The sequence below is a fragment of the Macaca mulatta genome, chromosome 13 (genome assembly GCF_049350105.2).
Source record: "Macaca mulatta isolate MMU2019108-1 chromosome 13, T2T-MMU8v2.0, whole genome shotgun sequence".
In the NCBI taxonomy this organism is placed as follows: Eukaryota; Metazoa; Chordata; class Mammalia; order Primates; family Cercopithecidae; genus Macaca; species Macaca mulatta.
In genome coordinates this window covers 66,601,643-66,624,879 of record NC_133418.1, presented here as the reverse complement: position 1 = coordinate 66,624,879, position 23,237 = coordinate 66,601,643, and the positions used below count along the sequence as shown (strand labels likewise).

At 34.9% G+C, this 23,237-nt stretch overlaps 1 protein-coding gene across 7 annotated transcripts in view; it reads left to right on the top strand.

Annotated features, from left to right (window-relative positions):
* Positions 1-23,237, top strand: part of VRK2 (VRK serine/threonine kinase 2) — a 112,962-nt gene that overhangs the window by 64,206 nt on the left and 25,519 nt on the right. For all 7 annotated transcript variants that reach the window (XM_077958684.1, XM_077958685.1, XM_077958686.1 and 4 more), the window contains 4 exons: positions 5,058-5,190; positions 13,783-13,903; positions 16,797-16,855; positions 20,749-20,915. In XM_077958684.1, coding sequence (XP_077814810.1) covers positions 5,058-5,190; positions 13,783-13,903; positions 16,797-16,855; positions 20,749-20,915 — 480 coding nt within the window. The remainder of the gene's footprint in view (positions 1-5,057; positions 5,191-13,782; positions 13,904-16,796; positions 16,856-20,748; positions 20,916-23,237) is intronic.

Genomic DNA, 23,237 nt, shown 5'->3' with positions numbered 1-23,237 from the left:
ACTTCATTTCTTCCTTTCCTTTCCTTATTTGATAGTATTTTCTAGTGTTCACTCCCCCACACCTCCTTTGTTCTAGCAAAATTCTAGACTGTCTTTCTCTACTAAGTTATCTTAGTAGAACTCTCAGTGTGACCTAATTGTAGTCTGTAGGGGTGGATAGAAAACTTCTCTTCCATTCTCTCTGAAGGGTCACTGAAATGAGCTGACAGTATAGTAACGGGGTGGGGCGGGGGAAAGGCCTACAAATTTATTATGTATATGGACACGGGAGTCCTGAAAATATGAGACTCAAAGAAGGTCCAGATGGTTGAGGCTTAAATACCCTCTTCATATGGAAGAGGGAAGTGGGGAAGTATATGCAATTTTAGAAGCAAATGACTTTTAGGGGAAGTGAATGAACCCAAACAACAGACTACTGGCCTTGGACAAAGTTGTTCTGAGCTCTGGGGGACATTGCAGCACATTGTGGGAAGCTGAAGGGTGGAACTTCACTATGAACATAAGTTGTCTTAATATGTAGGTAAAGTCTCTTAGGTAATCTCCTGGAACTGCTCTCAGAAGACTAAAAGCCTGTCTGAGTGTGGTTATGACTTTTAGTCTTCTCTTTGGTGACTAATCTTTCCTGATTATTTGATGAGATTACTAGGGAGGAGTTTTAAGACAATTGCGTTTCTAGGCCAGGCACAGTGGCTCATGCCTATAATCCCAGCACTTTTGGAGGCCAAGGCAGGCGGATCACGAGGTCAGGAGTTCGAGACCAGGCTGGCCAACATGGTGAAACCCCATCTGTACTAAAAATACAAAAATTAGCCAGGCATGGTGGCACACGGCTGTAATCCCAGCTCCTCAGGAGGCTGAGGCAGGAGAATCACTTGAACCCGGGAGGTGGAGGCTGCAGTGAGCTGAGGCTGTGCCACTGCACTCCAGCCTGGGCAACGGAAGCAAAACTCCATCTCAAAAGAAAAAAAAAAAAAAGACAGTTGCGTTTCCTCTGGAAGAACTTCCCTTAATCAGATGATGGAACTTCAGAGAGAGCCCCTCCTGCTGCTTCTGGAAAGAAAGAGGACCACAGAGACGGCGAGCAGAAGTACAGACACAGACCTTGGTTCTGAGGCTTATTTCTGAGGCCTTTCAGTTTCCTTTAATTCAAAGTTCTGGCTCATGGCTCACGCCTGTAATCCCAGCACTTTGGGAGGCCGAGGTGGGTGGATCACTTCAGGTCAGGAGTTTGACACCAGCCTGGCTAACATGGTGAAACCCCAGCTCTACTAAAAATACAAAAAAAAAAAAAAAAAAAAAAAGGCAGGCGTGGGGCTGAGGCAGGAGAACTGCTAGAACCCAGGAGGCAGAGGTTGCAGTGAGCCGAGATCGCACCACTGCACTCCAGCCTGGGTGACAAATATATTATATTTTGAATATAAATTATATTTTATTTTATATTCAAAATAAAATAAAATGTAATACAAATAAAAAAGTTTTTAGCATGCCAAAGTGCCATAATTTGGAACATTATTTTGTGAGCCCCAACAAGTCAAATTAATTTGTCAATATTTTGATTACTTGGGACAGATTATTGACTTGATTTCTTCTTACATACAATTTCTACTCACCAAAGGCAGTCATTCCTAGATCTCTTTCGTAGTGCCCCATAATCTTATATTTTAAAAATATATTAATATATACTAATGACAAAACTTCCATGAGAATCTTAGAGAATATTTCCTAGAATTTTCTAAAGGATATTTATATCCTTTTATATTTATATTTATATAAATACTTTGAACCGTATGATAAGCCAGTGGATAAAAGTCCAAACTAGGAAAAAAAGATTTATACGAAGGTTGAGGGTAGAGATGGATGGTTGTTCATTTTGCTAAAGGAGTCTTAACTCTACTGTTTTGCTCAATAGCTTTTCATGATTATTTGAATCCTACCTGTAACTTCCTATGAAGACCTCCAAGAACATTTCTCGTTGATTGGAAAACAAGTGTTGTTGGAGAGATTTCTTTCTTAGAGTGCGTGCTCCTCAAGGTTGCACCTGTGCATGTTGTAAAATGTTTTTAGGTCTAAAATACTCATGGACTGAAATAGTCAGTCTTCTTTATTGTACTGTCAGCTTTTTGTCTTTTTTTTTTTTTAATTGTTGTTGTTTTCTTTTTTTGAGACAGAGTCTTGCTCTGTTGCCCAGGCTGGAGTGCAGTGGCACAATCTCGGCTCACTCAATCTCAGTTCAAGCGATTCTCCTGCCTCAGCCTTCTGAGTAGCTCGGATTACAGATGTATGCCACCATGCCACCACGCCTGGCTATTTTTTATATTTTTAGTAGAGATGGGGTTTCACCATGTTGGCCAGGCTGGTCTTGAACTCCTGATCTCAAGTGATCTGCCCACCTTGGCCTCCTAAAGTGATGGAATTACAAGCATGAGCCACCATGCCTGGCCAGTTTTTCATCTTTATATTAAATATAAACCCTATACTGCCCTTCAATGTTTGAGCAACCTAGCACAACCCAGAGGTCTGTAGCTAAGTGATGACAGAGACAGCCTTAGTATTCCCCTTAGCTTGACACAACTTGACAGGCTTCTTCCTGACTGTAGGCCCCTGACGTCTTTTCTTAAAGCATTAACTTAAGAATACTTGAAATTATAAATTCTTTTCTTTCCCTTTGAGATAATAAGTTTTCTATCAGCCACCTGCCAGTTGTATAACCCAAGATGGTCATTCCTCTGCAGGGTATTAATCATTGTGGGAGGTAGGAGCCTTAGTACCAAGTAGCAAACATAGATGGCATGATCACTTTGACCAGCCTTGCTGTAACATCCTTTGGTATTTTTCTGCTGTCTCACCCCAGTGCTTTAAAACTCCCACCTTTTGTTTCACTGAAGTTTAGTTCAAACTCTCGTCCGTATTGCACTCGCCTCTCTCCTATTGCAATAGTCTTGAATAAAATCTTATGTTTTTAACTTGTCTGGTACTATTTCCCTTTAACAGTGATTGAGAGTAAGAGCTCTAGAGTCAGAATTGCCATAAATTCCTGACTTCATTTTACTACACAAGCCACATAACCTCACTAAACTTCAGTTTCTAGATGAATAAAATGGAGATAATGTGACTTGCAGCATCAGTATATGTAAGGCACTTAGCATACTGCTTGGTGCATAGTAGGCACCTCGTAAAATTTAAGTCTTATTTCTTTGTACTGGTGAGTACATAAAAAAAGCTTCTTGATGGCTCTTTTTTAAAATAGTAAACTATTAAAATACAATTCCATTTGTGTAATTACCAATATGTTCATTTTTGGGATATCAGCTTTGTAATGTGAAGCCTGTTTAGTTCTTGAAATAAAGACAAAAATGCATCAGACACAATGAAAGCAAGCAACCTGTTCCATATCTGATCCTGATGTGTCTAGTTGAGTTAGGGCAGAGAGGTCAATTACTTCTGAGGCCATGTTAAGAAAGCATCTGTGGGATAGCATCTGTGGGAGAGAGAGAGAAACTGAAATATTTGTTTTCAGACAGCCTTGCAAGTTACTCCAACAAATGAAGAAAACTCTGTGCTGTTTATATTTTAAAGTTTAAAATATCTCTTACTGAGCCTATCCTAAAACCAAAAACTTAAACTAAAATTCAAATGCAGAATTTCCTCTTAATAGATACATTTTAAAGTGCAGATTATATGGTAAATACTCTATTGTCTTGAAGCTGCATTATGAAACACTGCCTAAATCCCTTAATCTTAAAAGAAATGTGTATGAAATGATACATTTTCCAAGTTGAAACTGCTTTCTTTTTCTGGGGAGGGGGAATGGTAACCACAGTTGGGAACTACTATTTTCTGACTACATGTCACAGTAAATGTCTAGTCAAAACACTTCTCCATTCAATATATGCTCTGTCTGTAAAACTGCTTCTCCCCCTTCCTTTTCTCTCCAAAAGTAATCTGAGGTAAATTCACTTGAATTGCTATCTGACTTTTAACAATCTGTATTCTGTTTGGAGACCCTGCTTGCAATTCTGACTGACTTAGAAAGATAACAGTGATAATATGGATTCATGTGAAAGGTCAAAAGTTCTGCATTGATGTTCCATTCATAAATACAGATAACATAATAGTGTTTCTTGTGTTTTGGTCGAGTCATTACCTCCTACAGTCTCTTCACTATCATTATGTTTCCTGTTAAAGGGGACTCATAACATTAGGTTTACAGTTGACCTATGACAATGCCAGGGTTAGGGGTGCTGACCCCTGCTCCCCTGCACAGTCAGAAATTTGCGTAATTTTAATTTTTGACTCCAAAACTTTACTAATATTCTACTGTTTACCAGAAGCCTTCCTGATAGCATAAACAATCAAGTAATACGTATTTTGTTGTTCTATGTATTATACATACCGTATTCTTACAATAAAGTAAGCTAAAGAAAAGAAAATGTTAAGAAAATCATAAGGAAGAGAAAATATATTTACTATTTATTAAGTGGAAGTGGATCATCATGAAGGTCTTCATCGTCTTCACGTTGAGTATGCTGAGAAAGGAGGGGTTGGTCTTGCCATCTCAGGTATGGCAGAAGCAGCAGAAAATCTGCATATAAGTGGACCTGTGCAGTTCAAACCCATGTTGTTCAAAATCAAGTTTATCTTTTTAGAATGTTTGCTCTTATCTCCTCTTCCTGCTTGAAATAGTTTTATGTTTGAGGGAGGGGTTACAGGAAAATGCAGAGCCTCCTCAACTGTGTGAATACAAATAAAAAGACATACTGTGGTTTATGATGTCTAGATGCCCACCTGGAGGGAAGGAAATTTAGGAGCAAAATAAAAAGATTAAAAATCTAAGTCAACTCAGAAATAAGATATGCCAATGATGAAGAAAGGATTTAAGTTGGAAAGTTAGTTATTATGGCCCCCAGCTGTACATATTTTATCCTAAGGCACCATTTGGTTTAATAAAATGTAGATCTGAGGCTGCTCTTAACCTATCAGTTTCTTAAGACTTAATTATAAAGGTTATGTTTTCAGAGGACAAAGGCATTATTCATTTGTCTGTGCTTGTCTTCCAGGTTTATCTTGCAGATTATGGACTTTCCTACAGATATTGTCCCAATGGGAACCACAAACAGTATCAGGAAAATCCTAGAAAAGGCCATAATGGGACAATAGAGTTTACCAGCTTGGATGCCCACAAGGGAGTAGGTGGGTTTCTTTTTTCTTTTTCTTATTTTATTTCAGAAGAATGGTTAGAGACAAGGGTAGTGAGGCTGCATGAAATGACCTTTGCATAGTCAGTTTGAAGCATAAGAGCACTGGTGAGATTTTTTATCAAAAGTAGTGAATTCCTGTTATGCCAATGAATATTTCTTCTAACAGTGGAAAGAAATATAGACTATGACAAGTGATGAAGGAGCAAAAATGTGCCAAGTAAGCAAAACTTGCTCATTTTGGCCAGAAAATCTCAGTTTGTATAGGTAAAACTTGGAGGTCAGCACTGAATGTGTATACTGAAGTGAATATTACAGATTTGGTAAAGTTGCACGTGGGCCAGGTGCAGTGGCTCACGCCTATAATCCCAGCACTTTGGGAGGCTGAGGCAGGAGGATCGCTTGAGCCCAGGAGTTCAAGACCAGTTTGGGCAGCATGGTGAAACCCCATCTCTACAAAAAAATACAAAAGGGTTGGCACTTGCCTGTGGTCCCAGCTGCTTGTGAGGCTGAGGTGGGAGGAGGATCACTTGAGCCAAGGAGGTTGAGGCTGCTGCAGTGAGCCATAATCACACCACTGCTCCCCAACCTGGGCGACAGAGCAAGACCCCTCAGAAAAAAAAAAAAAAAAATTGCACATGTGAATAATTATTCCTGTTTTTCCATTGCACCTTTACCAAAGCTTTAGAAGATACCATCTCTCAACAATAAGGATATTTTTTCTGAAACTATAAAGTGTTAATTTGTGGAAATCTCTCCCAGTCGCCTTTCATATATCTTACTTATTTAAACTCACTTTGATGGTATTGGAAACACATTTGCAGGTAAATTACATACATAGTCCTTTTATTGGATATTGATTGTACTGCCTTGCATTCCAAGGCAGACTTAATTCAACAATTCCCTAATTAGTTAAAGTCATAACCTATGTCTTGTATTCATTTACCATTAATTAAACCTTAGCTGTTTATTACACTGCAGTCCAAATCCAATAGCCGACCCAGAAAGCCATGGAAAAGGAAGTAGGAGGTCAATATTGAAAATATATGGTGCCGAGTCCCACTGATGGTTGCTTTGTTCACAATCAATATGGTCAATGCAACTGTACTTTCTTAGTTGCTCTGTCAGCAAGACAAAAAGTCAATTCTAATGTTATGCTAGTGAAAAAAATGGTGATTATTGAAAAACTTTGGCTTTCAAAATTATATTCTTTGTAAACTTTGTTTACAAAGTATTTTCAAATATGCTAAACCAAACAAATAGTTTTTAAACAGCTTTGAAAGGACCACGTTTTCACTAAAAGACAGTTAGATATTCGCAATTCTTAATGGTTGTTGAACTGCTACCCTAAACTGATGCTTTCTAACAAGTTTTAGTTGTTGAAAACAACTGTATATTATTGCCTTTTCTATTAAAAGGACCATTGACCATGTAATGTAGAGGGTCTTGATCATTTTGCAGAGCATTAAAACCCATACTAGCTTAAGGTAGGCCAATGCAAAAGTAAAACAAGTATAACTTCTTCTTTCAGAAAGATTCATAGGCTGAATTTTCTGAAATGAAAATTGTCTTTTATATTCCTGATCAAAGTAAAAAATGACTACTTTTTTTTTCAAGTATAGTTTGGTTAGAAAAGTAATGATCAGTAAGAAATTTTGCAGTGTTGTATGATTTTTCAGTATTCACATTGTTCATAAATTAGTGAGAATTTAAAGATAATATAGGACGTATCTTACATTAAGAAATGTGAGAATTAAGTACTCAAGAAATGTAAGAATTAAATGCTCATGAATAGTGGGTTTTTCTTCCAATCTAAAGTTCTTTCACTCTCAGTGAAATTTTGTTTTTCATCTTTGCCAGATTTATTCTGTTATACCTAATAGAAATTTTAGGAACAGTACTTTTTTGTTAATGGTATAACTGGAAATTCATCATACATGTTCTTAAGCATCGGTCCAGTTATATTAATAATGATACCAACTTATGTTTGAGTCATTTATTTCAACTGGTAGTTCTAATACTGCTCTGATCTAGTTTTGAGTAGTGGAATTGCTAAGAAACCACTGTGATTGTGGAAGGAGAAGTGGAGTTGTTATGTGTTAGTATGGTCAGTGTTTGGACTGTGGTAAATCTGAAAGACCTATTCAATTAATTTCATTGCTTAGGTGTCGTTTTCATTGTGTTGTCTTCTTGAAAGATACGAACACATTTTCATTTTTTAGTCTACTTTTATTTTTCATTCCAAAATCTTAATGCATGTTGAATATGTTGGTAAGATTTCACCACCCTCGGTCTTTGGGGAGAAGACTGAACTGAGAATGATCACAGAAAGATGGTATTACATCCCTGGGAGGTATATTCAGGGAAGAACCTACATTAAATATTTTTGGGATTTGCTGAAATGTTATATGATAGAATGGATATTCATTTTTATCAAAGGTTTCACCAGATTCCTATAAAATAGTAGATTTCCTTAATGTATTTTAAACAGGATTTACACTAAAATTCTAGGCATATTGATATATCTATATATATGTATATATACACACACACCCCCACATATATATTTGCTGACATTTTAACGTGACGTTTTAGTCTGGGATATAAAATGGAAGGTATGATATCCTCAAATGTCTGAATACTGTTCACTCCTGTATTTTACATTTAATTTTCGAAAGTAAAACATTTCAGTTGATGATTTTATTAGAAAACAAATAATCATTTAGCCATATCTAGAAACCAGAATAAACAATGCCATAAAGCCTATAGAAAAATGCAGGTCAGATTCATAAATATTCATGTGTTTACTTTCAATACAGCCACGATGTAGTTTAATCTTAGAAAAAATTTTTTTTCAGTCCAACTATGAGATCAAATACTGAGGAAAAATAGTGCAAAATAAATTATAAAGAGAAAAAAAAACAAAAAAACAAAAAAAATTCACTAGGATATAGAACTTATAGGTGCCAGAGCATTTGCCAAGTGTCAGGTCTATCTCTTGGTCAGGCCAAGAGACCTGAAGAGAAATACTCAAGCTTCAATGTAAAACTGACTTATGAGTTAGCCACTCAATAGAGACTACTATTAGCCTGATCAGACTATCTGTTCTGTGCTACTTTTTGTAGCAGGTTATTAAAAAACTCAAGCTAAATCTCATTTTTCTATGGATTGAGTTTTTATAATGAAGGAACTTGTATAAGCTGCCAATCAGCCATTACATCTAAGCATTTTCTAATTCAAATTTACGTAAAAGGAGGGTAGTTAAAAGGGAAAAAAATTAGCTATTACGTTATTACAAACCAAAAGATATGCATGGAGATGTATAGAGATGGATGGACAGATGGATGAATAGATGGATAACTATTCCTAGAACTCCTATACATCTGCATATCTGTATGGTTTTTTTTTTAAATGTGGTTATTCTTCCAAACTCAATTCTCTTGTGTGACCTTTAGGTCACTTTTGTAAGTGGCTAAAGTGCTTCATTTAATATAAAATTAGAGTAATATATGTTGGGCTTATTTTTTCTATTATTAATTTTTTTATTCTTTATAAAAACTAACATGTATAAACACTGACATATTTTGGGCTTATTGCCTGATATTTAAAGAGAATTATATTTGTGTCAAATATACTATTTTAAAATTTGTTACATTCTTAGTAATGTTAAAAAGCAATATTTGAATCAGTGTGTGGTATAGATTTTTGTAGATTTTTCTACTCACTGAGGCATGCAGTCAATACCTAATTTCTCTAGAGATATACTGCATTTAACATATTGAGCTTTTTAAAATACTTCAGACCTGTGCATTGAGTCTATAATACCTATCTTAATTTGACATCTTTGATGACCATAAAATATATCTAAATTGTATTTTAAATGTCCATTTGTTTATCCAATATATTTAGTATCAAAGAAATAAATATATTGAATTTTTTTTTTTTAATTTTTGCCAATTGCTACGATATGTGAAATCCAAGTCTTGTGTTATTTCTTTCATGGTTTCATTTCACTCTAATCTAGCACTCCGACTTACAAAATGTATGTGAAATAAACTGAGAATGTATTTTCATGCTACCAAATTTGGGGAAATGACATGGTTTACGCAATACTTTATGTCTTGGCCTTTTGGTTGGGTTAAGAATACTTACATTGGCCAAGTCTAAGATACATTTGCTGTATTGAATGACTTTTCCTAAGTTTCACACACAAAAAACTAGGGCTTAAAATTTAAAAGGTACTGAAAAAATAAGAGAGGCCTGGGTTTAATATTTTATCTGAAATATGACACATTACATCCTAGTATTTCCTAATATCCTTTTTGAAATTGCAGTAAGTCATGATCACCATAAAATATTCTGGATCTTTATACACCAGAATTGACAAAATACTGAATTGCATAGGTTACCAGTTTGAAAACTAAGAATAAACTTTAAATTTGTTCTGCAGATAGTCACCATTCACTTTGTCAGATTGTTTCACTTATTCAGATGTTTTCTGCTTTCTTACTGTCGTTCTGAGCACATGTATTAATATCTTGGGCATTTGAACTCTGCTTGATGCAGAAATTTTCAAGTTCACTTTATTATTTCCTACTGAACCCTGTTTTTCTTCATACTCCATGTTACTCAGTATAAGAAATAAAATGAAACAGAAAACACTTTAGGCAAATAAGGAGATAAATCTTGGAATTAATATGTAGACTTTTCTTTTTCTCCCACTTCCTCTTTCAGTCCATTTGGTGAATTGGGCTAGTTTTATTCCAGTTTGTCTTTAGACCAAGGACTAGTTCACTAAGATAACTTATCTGTTGTTCTTATAACAGTTCAGAAGGACCATTTGTCACTTTATAGTTAAATATTTTAACTAATCCTTCTTCATTGGAATGAAATAACTTAAAAGAAATAATTTCATGAAAGGATAGTAACATGAAAAATTTGGTCAGTGATGCAGCTTAGATATCCAGATTTTCCACTTATTTATTCCTTGCCAAAACCACTATTTTTGTGTCAGTATGTGTTGGTGCTTTAAGTTTAAATGCCTGCTTCAAATACCTTCCTCACTATGGAAGTCATATGTTTAATGTTGTTTGGTGTTAAAACTAATGATGGAGGCAAAGTAATTATTATTATTTTTGTTTGTTTTTATTTTTTTCTGAGATGGAGTCTGTCTCTGTCACCCTGGCTGGAGCACAGTGGTGCTATCTTGGCTCACTGCAACCTCCACCTCCTGGGTTCAAGCAATTCTCCTGCTTCAGCCTCCTGAGTAGCTGGGATTACAGGTGTGTGCCAACATGCCCGGCTAATTTTTGTATTTTTAGTAGAGATGGGGTTTCGCCATGTTGGCCGGGCTGGTCTTGAACTCCTGACCTCAGGTGATCTGCCCACCTCAGCCTCCCACAGTGCTTGGATTACAGGTATGAGCCACCGTGCCCATCAGCAAAGTAATTATAAGATTGAGCACAGGCTTTGGTTTTTGAAAGACTTGGATTTCAGTGACGAGCTCTATTAATTTTTGCTCTGTGATATTGAGCAAATTATTTAACCTCTCTGAGTCTCCATATTGTTGTCAGTAGGACTAATACTTACTTTAAATTGTTTGAAACATTAGATGAAATAATAAAAAGGTAGAGTGCCAGGCACAGTAGCAGGCACAGTAGCAGCTCTCCATAAATCATGTCAATTGTTTTTATTTTAATTATGCATTCTACTATCAGCCATTTCTAAAATTTTCTTTCTAGTTAAATAGAATTTAAATCCCCACCTGTGCCTGTTTCTTTCTAATTGTTTTTACCTTGGCAGTACTTTATAATTTAGAAATGTTGAACAATTGAGAATACCACAGGCTTTCAACAAAAAGAGTGATATATATTACTCCATCTTAGTAAGCTCAATATAAGTTAGATGCTATTAATAATATTTAGAAACTAACTTGAGAAAGTTTAGAAATCGCTAAATCTCATTACAGTTCCAAGAATGATAAGTAAACACTTCATTTTAGGACATCTATATGAAAATATACTGTCAGTAATTACATTAATTACCAAATGCCACTGAAGAACCCTATGTATTACAATAAATTGTGCAAATACATGACTCAGAAACAGAACAATGCATAATGTATTGTCTATTCAAATGAACGAAAACGTATTAAGAAATATATTGCACAGTATCATCTGATTTTAGAGCTGAAAATGTAAAATATTAGTGGCAGGGCAAGAATTGGATCTCATTCCTAGTCCAGAGCTCTATTTACTGCTTCACTTAACCTGTTTTAAAATGAATTTTAAAATTGTATAATTAAAGAAACAACTTTCAAATTAAAATTTTTTTTTTACAGTTAGACACTAATTTTTTACAGTTAGACTATAATCAGTTCTTTGTGTAAACTATACATGGACACATATATTTTAATATTGTCATCCAGAATATTTGTTTTTAATTAACAGGTATTAAAATTACTCCTCTGTGTACAGTAGATGGAAAGAAGACAATCATTGTCAAAGTCTAAGATTTTTAACTTCACTAAACAAGTCAAACTTTTCAATTTGTTTTTCTGAGAGGGAATTTCAGGTAGAGGTATGTAGTTAGAAACATTTTTAGTCCCTCACTCTTCAGTGGGGGGAAAGGAAAGGGTGACTATTGGATGTAAACAGTGGTAAAACATTCACCTAACCATAGTTATTAATACATATGTGCAAAAAAGAAAATAAAATATTGAAAAATGTGATAATGTATTTTAATTAGGTAAGCCCAAACTATAATGGTGAAGTAAAGTTAACTCTCAAAGGGCTATTTCAAATGAAGACCAGTTTATGAAAGATTGGCTTCAGAAATCTAAATGACTTGTCATTACTTACAGCTTCATATCAATTAATCCCTCAGTTGGGGGGTGGGGGAAATGGCTAGGAAAGTTCAATCTATTTTAATTCTGATTGTTTTTCCTCAAAGGGCCTCTTGTGGGTAGCTTATATCATCCAAACATGGTGCCAGAATATCATTTTTTGAAAATTAGAGGATATGAATTTTTTTAAGTGATGGTAATCAGGAATTGCCATAATAGAAAGGGGACTTGTGAACACATCTGTACAAATGGAACCATTCCATTATTAATGGGAGATTTATTACTGAAGAAATCACTACAGAACAGTGTGGTAGAGATTGTGTTTTTATTTTAACGTGAGAGCCAAGTCTTGCATTAGGACATTGTTGAAGCTTGTGCGGAAAGTAAATGGCACCCATGGGACTGTAGCATTCTGCTAGATTGAAGGGCCTTTAATAATCCAATACGCTAATAGCAGTTAGAGTGTAAGAGCTAATCATGTCTTCTGCTTTTATAATAACTTATACATGGTAACCAAAAGTAGTTACAATGTGCTGGCATCATTGTTCTTAGTAGATGACTTTTTAAATTAAAAACTAAGTTCACTGAGTAACTTTTCAGAGTTTATTTCATGAAAGATAATAAAATAGGATACCTGTTTATAGCAGGTTTAACAGCCACTTACTGCTCTTAAGAGATTATATATCCCTACACAGATGAACATTCGAGTAACGATAGAAATGTAAATACCAGCCTATTGTTTTATAACAATTTTGAATGACTATAAAAATGAGTTTATTTTATGGGTATTTGCTAATGTTTTAATCCTTATTTCAGTGTTTGTTAATAAGTATCAGTTATATTTCATACATTTCCTAGGTTTCATTGTCCATCTTCTCAATAAGGTACTTACAAATATATATTAAATTATTAAATTGGTCTACAGCATTTAATAGCTTGATACAAATGATACAAGGGCCTGAAAATGTGCTTTTAATGTACTTTTTATGAAAAGCCATCTTATATTAAATTTTGAAAGCCTCTATTTGGCTCTCCCCCCAGCCTCCAATACTATTGCCTCACTTTTATATAGATATGGGACCAGAATTTTAGCTTGCTGTTGCTTATATCTAAAAATAATATTTGTAAAATTGTAGAACCCTGTATCCAAAGCAGGAGACATATTTTTATTGTATTTTCATGTGATTGAAAAATCTTCAGAAAGACCCATTTTTTAATACTGCACACTAGATGGCAGTTTTGTCATATTCTTCCAACTGAAAATGCTGCTAGTGTGAGTGGAACAGGAAAGGCCATCAATGTTTAGTCTGCACTCAGAGGGTCTCTGCATGACCAATGCAGACCCTATGGACTTCCTGGAACATATGTTAGCAATTTAGCTGCAGACATTTATTTCTTTGTTTTACTGCTTGGCTCTTTGAGAAAGTGTTGGTGCTGGGTTATGGGTTGTCTGGATCATGTCAGAGGCCATGGGGATCAAGTTCATGTGACAGGCCAGACTAAGGAAAGATGAAGTTGGAGGAGGTGAGGAAACTGACCCTTACTTTCAACAGCAACCAGTCACTGCCTGTCTGTGGACTGGGGCCAAATGCTTGGGCGTTTAAGTTTTATTCCAGCTGAACAAATAAAACACTTTGCCTATTTGGCTTTTTCATATTTCATCAATAGTAGTTCACCCAAAGATTTCTCAATTTTTCAAGGACTTGCTTATCCCTCATCTTTCTCTAATGCTTACTCCTATAGCCCTGTCCAGACGAAGTGACGTTGAGATCCTTGGCTACTGCATGCTGCGGTGGTTGTGTGGGAAACTTCCCTGGGAACAGAGCCTGAAGGACCCTGTGGCTGTGCAGACTGCTAAAACAAAGTACAAATTTTCAAGTATTTCATCATGTACTGCAGCAGGTCTGAAGGGATACATTAAAGGGAGCTAACAACATGGAGAAGATTGGCATTCTCCCAACATGACAACCAAAGCAAATTTCGTTAGTTTGAAAAATATGTTTTAAAAAACCAAACAACTATCACATAAAATCCATTAAGATAACCTTATAAAAAGATATGTACTTGAATTACAGTGCAAAATATAAAGTGAAATATCTGTTCCTTTACATGGTATTTTCCAAAGCTTAGATTCTAGGTGGTAGTGTTTTCAAGGAAGAGTATTTTCAAATTAGCATTGTACAAGTATGCTGAAGTAGTCTGAGCCGGGTATGATTGATATTAACTATGTAAAACAGCAACGTGAAAAGGGACAAATGGGGTTTATATTTTTCAAGTGAGAGCAACATACCTCTTATTTCTGTCTTGGAGGAAGTAAGTTTTCTTTCTTAAGAAAGAAAATTTTTACATGAGCTATTTACATGAGATAATCTTATAGCCACATAAACATTTTTAATATTCTACGTTCAGTTTTTATTACCTGGATTTGGCTTGCATAAAAATTAGGTCAGACTAAGAACAGAGTGTGTTACTGTTTTACAATTCTCTCTCTGATCAGGCATAAGAAAAAGTCAATTGCATAGAGCACAGAATAGCCAGTTTTTCATTATATACCAAGATATGCTTAACAGTAGTTATCCACAGGTAGCAAAAGCAGCAGCTAAGCTAAGTTTTAAGTAGGACAATCTCAACAGAAGAGTACAAAGCTAGGGGAAAATTAACTGATTCATAGAAATCTATCTTTAAATTCAGTGTGGCATCAGTTCTTAATAATGAGAAAGATTAGCCTGCAGATTCAGAAAAATATGTATTATGTTTGTAAATACTGACATATATGAAATATTTCTCCACTCAGAATTTTGATCATCCTAGTCCCTTACCCAAAACTAAAACGTATTTATATAAGTCTATATTAGAACTAAATCAGTTATTTACTGCAGTGATTGATGTGTCCATATTAACTTTCATGTAACATTTCGAAATATGGGTCAAGTCAAAACACAGTGATGGGAATATATAAACAGTTTTTGTATTTAATTTTCCAACTCAGTTTACCTAATTACAATAATGTAACAAAGTAATGATGCTATTTTAAAAAACTAACAATTTTAATTCTAATGATTGTATATTTGTTTTTTTAATAAGACTAATATGACTTGCTTTAATTTTTTATCAATATGCATATATAGATACATTCATTGTAGGTATCTATAATGAATATACCTATTTATGCATATTTATGAATAATAGGATGTCATGTAAAATAAAATATAATACTAATACATCAAACGTAACTTCTGTTTACATTTTGGGGACTCCTACATATGTTAATATCTTCATTTTGACTTGATTAATAATATAAACCTATAGACTAGTAAAGCCAATATCATATTATGAAGTTTATAATTCAGATAAACCATAGACATTTTCAAACTTGTTATAGTACATAATACATAATCATAATTTATTCAACTTGCTGAGAAGGTATGACACTGAAATTCCCCATAAGGGCGTGATTGTATATTCAACCAAGACACTGTATCTCCCTTATGCCTTTTATTTTCCTGACATAGCGTGCTACTGGATCAATGTGTGTATTGTTGCTACTGCCTATGCCAGAGGTGGTGACTCACTCACACATATAAATAATTTTAGTTGAATGTTTTTATAGGTTGTGTATTCCTTACTTGAAATGCTTGGGACCAGAAGTGTTTCAGAATTCAGATTTTTTTAGATTTTGGAATATTTGCATTATACTTACCAGTTGAGCATCCTACAAACCTGTTTAATCATGGGACAGCATAAAATATTGCCCAGTGGAGAACAATGCACATATATACTTCAGATACAATGTTTGCATGAATTTTTATTGTTGTTTTTGAGAAAAAGAATCACAGTAAATATTACTTCTTCTGTGTTTCTGCATATATAAACTTTGAGTTAAAGCATTTATAATTCCTATAATTCCATTTTGTTTAATATTGGGGCTTAGAGAACAATACCACAAAGTGTGGTGCTTTGGCATGCTGAGACCTTTGAACTGAAAGACTGGATGGCCCCAGAAGCCACCTCAGAAGCCAAGTTTCTCTCTGACCTTCTCTTGCCCTCTTGTCTCCCATCCCTTCTCCTCCCAAGAAGAGAGTCATAGAAACCAGAATTCCTCTTTACCAAAGCAGGTTATAGAAACTAGTACCCCTGTACCCCAAGCAAGGCATTAAACCTAGAAAGGTCACCCTCTCCCTTCTCCCTTGAAGACCCTCATTCCAAAGGGGTCCTGCCCCATCCCCAGGAGGAATAAATGCTACACACATCAACAAGAATATGGACAGGCCTTGCTGGATCCCCCTGCCCCAGTTCAGTATCATTAGAACATACCCTTTTGTCCAGTCACATTGCTACACAGCTGACTATTCTTCATCAAACCTAAGCATAAAGATAGACTTCCTTGGGTCTTTGGTCTTCATTTCTCAAGTTGTATCATATAAAACTTTAATTAAATAAATTTGTTATACTTTCTCCTGTTAACCTGTCTTTTGTTATAGGAATGTTGGCTGCAACCCTTATGGTGGGTGAGGAAAAAGATCACACCTTTCTGCCCCTACATTAGTCTAGGTTATTGATATAAAATTAGTTTATGGGCATTGAGGGTTCTCTACTTCTCCTTACTTTCCTATCCATTATAGTTGGATGACAAAAAAAAAGCACTGAAAGTCACAATTTTGGTAAGCTACCAACACAGAGTTAGAGTTTTGTTTTCTAGTCAAAATAGTCACAGGGTTGAAAACATGTTCATTGTGCATTATTTTATTTTGTTTTAGTCTATTGGATGAGCTTCCCCAGTCAGTGCTTAAATGGGCTCCTTCTGGAAGCAGTTGCTGTAAGTCAAATAATAACTTCAACCTTCTCTTAAGATTTACAGGTCACCACATTTGTCATTCTCGTTTGGTAGCTTTTGCTTAGCCCACCTGCTCTTATTCCCATCAGGGTGGAAAGGAGGGAACACTTCATGTTGCAAATAAGTTGCTAAAGAATACAATGTTTAGATCATCTTTAACATTAGAATACAAGAACCCCAAAAGAAGATATTGAGGTGGAAAATTCTAGGTTCTGCTTAGTGCATTTCTTTTTTTTTTTTTTTTTAAGATATCTATTTTGAGAATCATGCACAGGTTTAATAGTCAACTATGTCTGGTATTTCTAGAGTTAAGACCTCCTGGTTTTGTTCATCCATATACTGTTGAAAGAAGATAAAGCTGACCTAACGAAAAACTACTTTTAATCCGTCATTTAAAAAACCAAATCATTAAACACTTGAATGCTATTTAGAACAGTATTATGCTGACTGAACTGCCAGCAAAAAAAAATTTTTTATTAGCAAAGGCATATGATTTTGGGATTTGGAGGTATATTTCGTATTTTCATATTTTCAAGTTAGTATACGATGTAATTTTTAATTGACAATGTTATCAATACATATTGTATAAAATAGCATGTCAACTAGTAATTACCCACATTCCTGTCATTTTTATGTGCATACACAACATGTTATTCAACACTAATTTAACAATTGAGTTAGACTGTCTTATAAGAAAAAGCCAGTGCCCACTATCAGTCTTGCTTTTTCTCAAAGACAGATAATCAGAGTGAATCTTGTTTTCTGTTTACATTGGGCAATCTCAAAGTTACCTTTTAGCTGACTTCTGAAAGTAGATACGTACAGTGACCTCTCTAGCTAAGGTCAAATAGCGTCTGTTTCCATCTGGTTGAGAAGTTGAGAGTTAAGTAACTTATATTCGCAGCCTTTCTTTCACTAGAAACCAAAATTTTCATTTGTGTAGGTAAGGAAAGAATAAGCCAGTTCTACTTCCCCCCTCCATTTGCAAGTCCAATAAGCCCTTCCTTACGTGAGTCTTTTGTTTTCCCCTTTCTCTAGTACTTTTCATCTGATTGAGGGAGACACACAGAGATCCTCATTGTGGGAATGGGTTACAAGATGAAATTTTTGTTTTCATAACTGTCAATAACTTGTCAAAATGGCAATACTCCTTTTTGGCTAATATTCTTAACGGCTTTTTTTTTTTTGAGACAGAGTCTCTCTCTGTCACTGAGGCTGGAGTGCAGCGGCATGATCTCGGCTCAGTGCAACCTCCCCTTCCCAGGTTGAAGCGATTCTTCTGCCTCAGCCTCCCAAGTAGCTGTGACTACAGGCACATGCCACCACGCCCAGCTAATTTTTGTATATTTAGTAGAGACGGGGTTTCACCATATTGGCCAGGCCTGGTCTCAAACTCCTGACCTCGTGATCCACCCACCTTGGCCTCCCAAAGTGCTGGGATTACAGGTGTGAGCCACTGCGCCTAGCCCTTATTGGCATTTTTACCAAGTCGTATAATTTATGTTTTAGTCAACTGGACAGAAAGAGATGGGAAGATGTCATTAAAAATATATATATATTTTGCCCTGAATTGTAAAAGACAAATGCTTCTGGGTAGTGTATATTCTGTCATACTCTATTGTTAAAAGATTTGAGACAGATGAGTAATCTAGATGGGAGACACGCCCAGTTTTTGTTTCTCAGTACAAACCATTTTACTGAATCCGTACTATTAATTATAAAATGCAGATTTCTGTTTCTAAAGCAAAAAGTGTTGAAACTTTAATATTATATGAAGGTCTCTTAAATTAGGAGGTTGTACTTAGGAAGAACACAACCATGAAAATGAAGGAACTGATTTACAAAAGTTTATTACTGAAACATTATGAAATAAAACAGCCAAGAAATTTGCAGCATACATGTCCAACTAAGCATAATAATAGTTTCAAAAGTTTCTATCTCTTGATAGTAATGGTACTTAATATTTCAATGGCTTAAAAAGCAGATGATTTAAAAATATAATTTCATACTAAAGGCATTTTGCTTTATAGTTCTGGCAATATGCTCGTAAATTTTAAAATATACTTAATATAATAAATCCAGATCTTGAAAGACTAACATTTAAACCAGTATTACATCACAATAGTCAAAGCTTCAGGTTTGTAATAATAAATTTATAATGGAAATGGCTCTTTTTATTTTCTCCCCCTCCTACCTCACTGGTACCTCATTTTTCCAAACCCCAGTCCCATGAAGGCTTTGCAGCACAGCTGCTATCAGTTGGTGGAGTGCCAGGAGTTTTCCATTGTCTTGTAACAGTGATTTGTTCCCAACACATTCAACTCTCTTCCTCATTTTGGATATTCTGGTTAATGGAATTGTAATATGCACCAAACTTGACTTACCAATCTTCAAAGGACTATAAAACAACAATATTTATATTAAAGTAGTAGTGAAGTTAATCTTTTTTTAATCATCCCTTTAGAAATTGGATAGCCCCCAGACCCTGTGAAGGGGCTGCATGAAGCATCAGTTATAAATATCGTGATAAAATAGCAGCACTTGCTAGTTAACAGAGATCTGGTTGACCGAATGCTAGATAACAGAATTTGATTTAAAAAAAAAATCAGAGATGAAAAAATAGGTTGCATAATTGCTACAGTGTCCAGGAAAAAAAACCCAGAGCCAAGAGTTCACATTTTAATCACGTTAGCTTCATGTTCCCAGGAAATAGCTCTGGACTATATGGTGAAAGTGATCACTCTTAACTTTAATAGGGAGAAAGCGATGATGACTATTCCTTCTGGAATTTTTCTCTATAGGGAGTGAAACCCAGTGCCTCTGCAGTTTTCCTTTCTTTTTAGTGGAGGTAGGCCTGGAGGGGAAGTGAAGGATTAGGAAGTCACTCCTGCCAACCCATGAAGTTTCCCAGGTTTTCCCACCATGGATATAGGCAACCAAGTGAGAAAGTAAGAAGTACTTGAGTTTGAGTCAGTAATATATTTTTGAAAAGGAAAGGCATATCTAAACATCTCTGAACAAATGAAAACATGCCAGTTTTAAAATAGTATTTGGTATTATCACCACTTCTATTCCAATTTTAGGTTGAACCTCAACATGAAAAAGAAATGCAAACTGCAAATATTTTAATGCAGTGATGTTTGTAACTGTTGGTTACTAATTCTGTTTGTATTTAGAAGTTGGTAGTTCTTAACCTTTTTGGGGGAAGGGGGTTTACTATGTAGTTCTAGGGGAACATTTCTTTATACTAGGGAAAAAATAAAAGATGGCAACTTCTCCTCCCACTGCTCTAAAATCAAAAACACAAGGCTGTGTACCAGGCTAGCTAGGTATGGAGGACATGAGGGAGGTTTCATGCATTCTAAAGTCAATCTTAGCTAACAACATGGAATTCAAGGTCATTTCTAAATACACTGCTATAATCCCAAAATCAAAGCCTTAATAAAAATTTGCAGGTTTTTTTCCTTAGAAGTAAAGAGGTTTATAGTAACACTTTAACTGAACTTTTAGAAGTTCAACATAAAGTATGATATATGGTCGATTGTATTATTTATGTAGACCTTACTAGTTGCACCTCATAAATCATAATCACTATAATTATTAAAATATACTTCATAAGATCAGTGAATTGTAAGCGTATCAACAAAAATATGTTAAAAACATTACTAGTTTCATCAATTCTGTGGGTCGCTATATTTCAGTCATTTTTGAATATCATTTAAAAAGTTATTTTCATTGAATTGTTCATTTTTGGTTTCTTCAGGAGATGTAAATGTGTAAAAGACAAAGAGATAACAGAACGATTTTGAAATTATTGGAGTCTTGACAATTCTTGCCAATTGTGAATAACATGTAAAAAATTTACTAATTCACAGGTGAAATAGCCCAGTTTTTGGTATGTGCTCATAGTTTAGCCTATGATGAAAAGCCAAACTATCAAGCGCTCAAGAAAATTTTGAACCCTGATGGAATACCTTTGGGATCACTGGACTTTTCCACAGAAGGACAGAGTATAAATGTCCATACTCCAAACAGTCAAAAAGTAAGTAACATAATCCCTGCTATCCTATGATTACCTTCTGATACTTTTCTATCAAATGAAGTTGTTTTAGGTCTCAAAATGAGTCTGACGGCTTTCTTCTTCCTTATATTTAACTCCCATTTCCCCTAACTCAGCACCAAGAAAGTTTGATCCAAGTTATTTTGACCTGTTGTCTCACAGAGAAAAATAGGATCTGTGGCCTACTATGTACTGTGAAAGAAAGCAAGCAGTCACTACTGTCATAGAGATGTGACTAGCGTAAAGGCTAATCTGATGTTATTCATGAGAAAGCCATGATTTGTTTTTTTCCTCCAGGTTTTCAATAGATATTGCCGTCTGTTTTTGCCTACCAATTTGGCCATAATTTGGTGGTGATAATAGTCTTAGGTTTAAGCAGATTATTTGTATATGCTGATATTTCAATCCATGGAAACAATTCTTTACAGAAAATAAAAGAGTTTATGCCAGAGATCCACATTAAGAAAAAAACCATTTTTTAAAAGTTATACCTCTTCTTTTAGTCCTCCATCTTCCAAAAGACCGACACCAACTTAAAAAAAAAAAAAAGAATTAAGATTTCGAGCATTTTTAAGCAGGTGGTGGAAATCTTAGACTGCCATTACTAGCAAGATTAGTGGACAGGCAACGCAGCATCCATGTCTTCCTTGACCACTATCCATATACAAAAATAAAGTGTAGATGGCATTTTTTTCCTAATGCATGTACAATAAGATAGGGTCAGGATGCCATTCATTTTTAATATTTCTTATGAACTTTGGATCATCACATGTGTTCATGAGCCAAGAATGCGGGATGCAAACTAATGTGACTGATAGGCTGCTAGATGAATGGTGAGTCAAGTATCAGTGCACAGATGGTTCTGATTTGCTGAATTTTGTAGTTGCTGCAACTGAAGACATAAAATATCCTTCTAGTCATAAATTAGCTCTTTGGAAGCAAAACCTTGGCACCAGAGCTTTACAACCTTCAATTAGTAGGAAAAGAAGTATTTGAATGACTGTGGTATTGACATCTGTAGGCCTGCATAGTAATCATTCCTAATAGAAGAGAATATCTGTTTGAGGAGGTTTTGCATGGCTAATTAACTACCAGTGAGAATATGTAATTTTTTCATGATCTCCTGATTGTCACCTTTCTCTCATGATACAATTAGATTTTATTGTAGCAAGTGCCTCACAAACCAATTGTCAGCACTATTTACGTATTGCAGAAGGCAGAACAAAAGTTCATGTTTAATAAAAAGCCACTGGATTTTGATCTTGGTAATTACTGAGACTTACTTTAACAGTTTTATTGACTTTAGTGTTTTTATCACTTTTGCAACAAAACAGAGAGCCATTTCCTTGACATAGTATTTTCGTTGCAATAATGGTCACCACTTAATCTACGCTAATTTAAGTAGATTTTCCCTTTTTGTAGTTTTTCAGTTTCACAAACTTAATTGAAATATAAAAGCCATTTTAAAAGCCGATAGCTATATCCTCTGATATAAAATTCTAATTATTATCCACCAGAATTTTCAGTTTCATCAAATTCAAAGGGTGTTTGTTGTGAAACCATTTTCATATGTAGAGAATAGAACATAAAACACTTTTTTCCAGTGAGCCTCCATCAAGAATATTTTACTCCTTTTGATTGGAGAATTTTGCTTATGAGTAAAAAAAGCACTTAAAAATAATATATGCTTTTAAGACCTACGCTAATTTCTGGTAAGAAATGTGATCAGCCTGGATGTGTAGACAGGAAGATGATTTCGGGATATATTTTGCAGCAGATCAATATTTATTTATTACTTATTTCTCTAGTATTTTAAGTACACACATTTATTTAATAATGATAGCATAAGATATGGGCTTACCATATATGGCTAAACTTTAAGTATCTTAATTTTCAAAGTTTACAGATTTTGCAATGCTACAAAAACCAAACCCGAAAATGTTCAAATGCAAGGTATGACAGTATAAACTGTCCTGTTCCCAGTTCCCCTGAATGATGCACGTATAGGATGATTTCCACAATAGATTGCTTCCATAACAAAAATCATTCCAAAATGCATATCAGTCACATGGCTCCAAATTTCTTTTTAGTCACAGACAGAATCCCCTTATTAGTAACTAAAATCAGACAGAATCCCCTTATTAGTAACTAAAATCATTTCTTGTTACTTTATAAATGGGTTTATAGTTATATGGAGTTAAGTATTTGGTTTATAGAGATATTTAACAGACTAGTGAATGAACTCTGGACTAATATATTTTTTGGACAAAGATATTTTAAAAGAAGACATTGGACCAGAAAAGG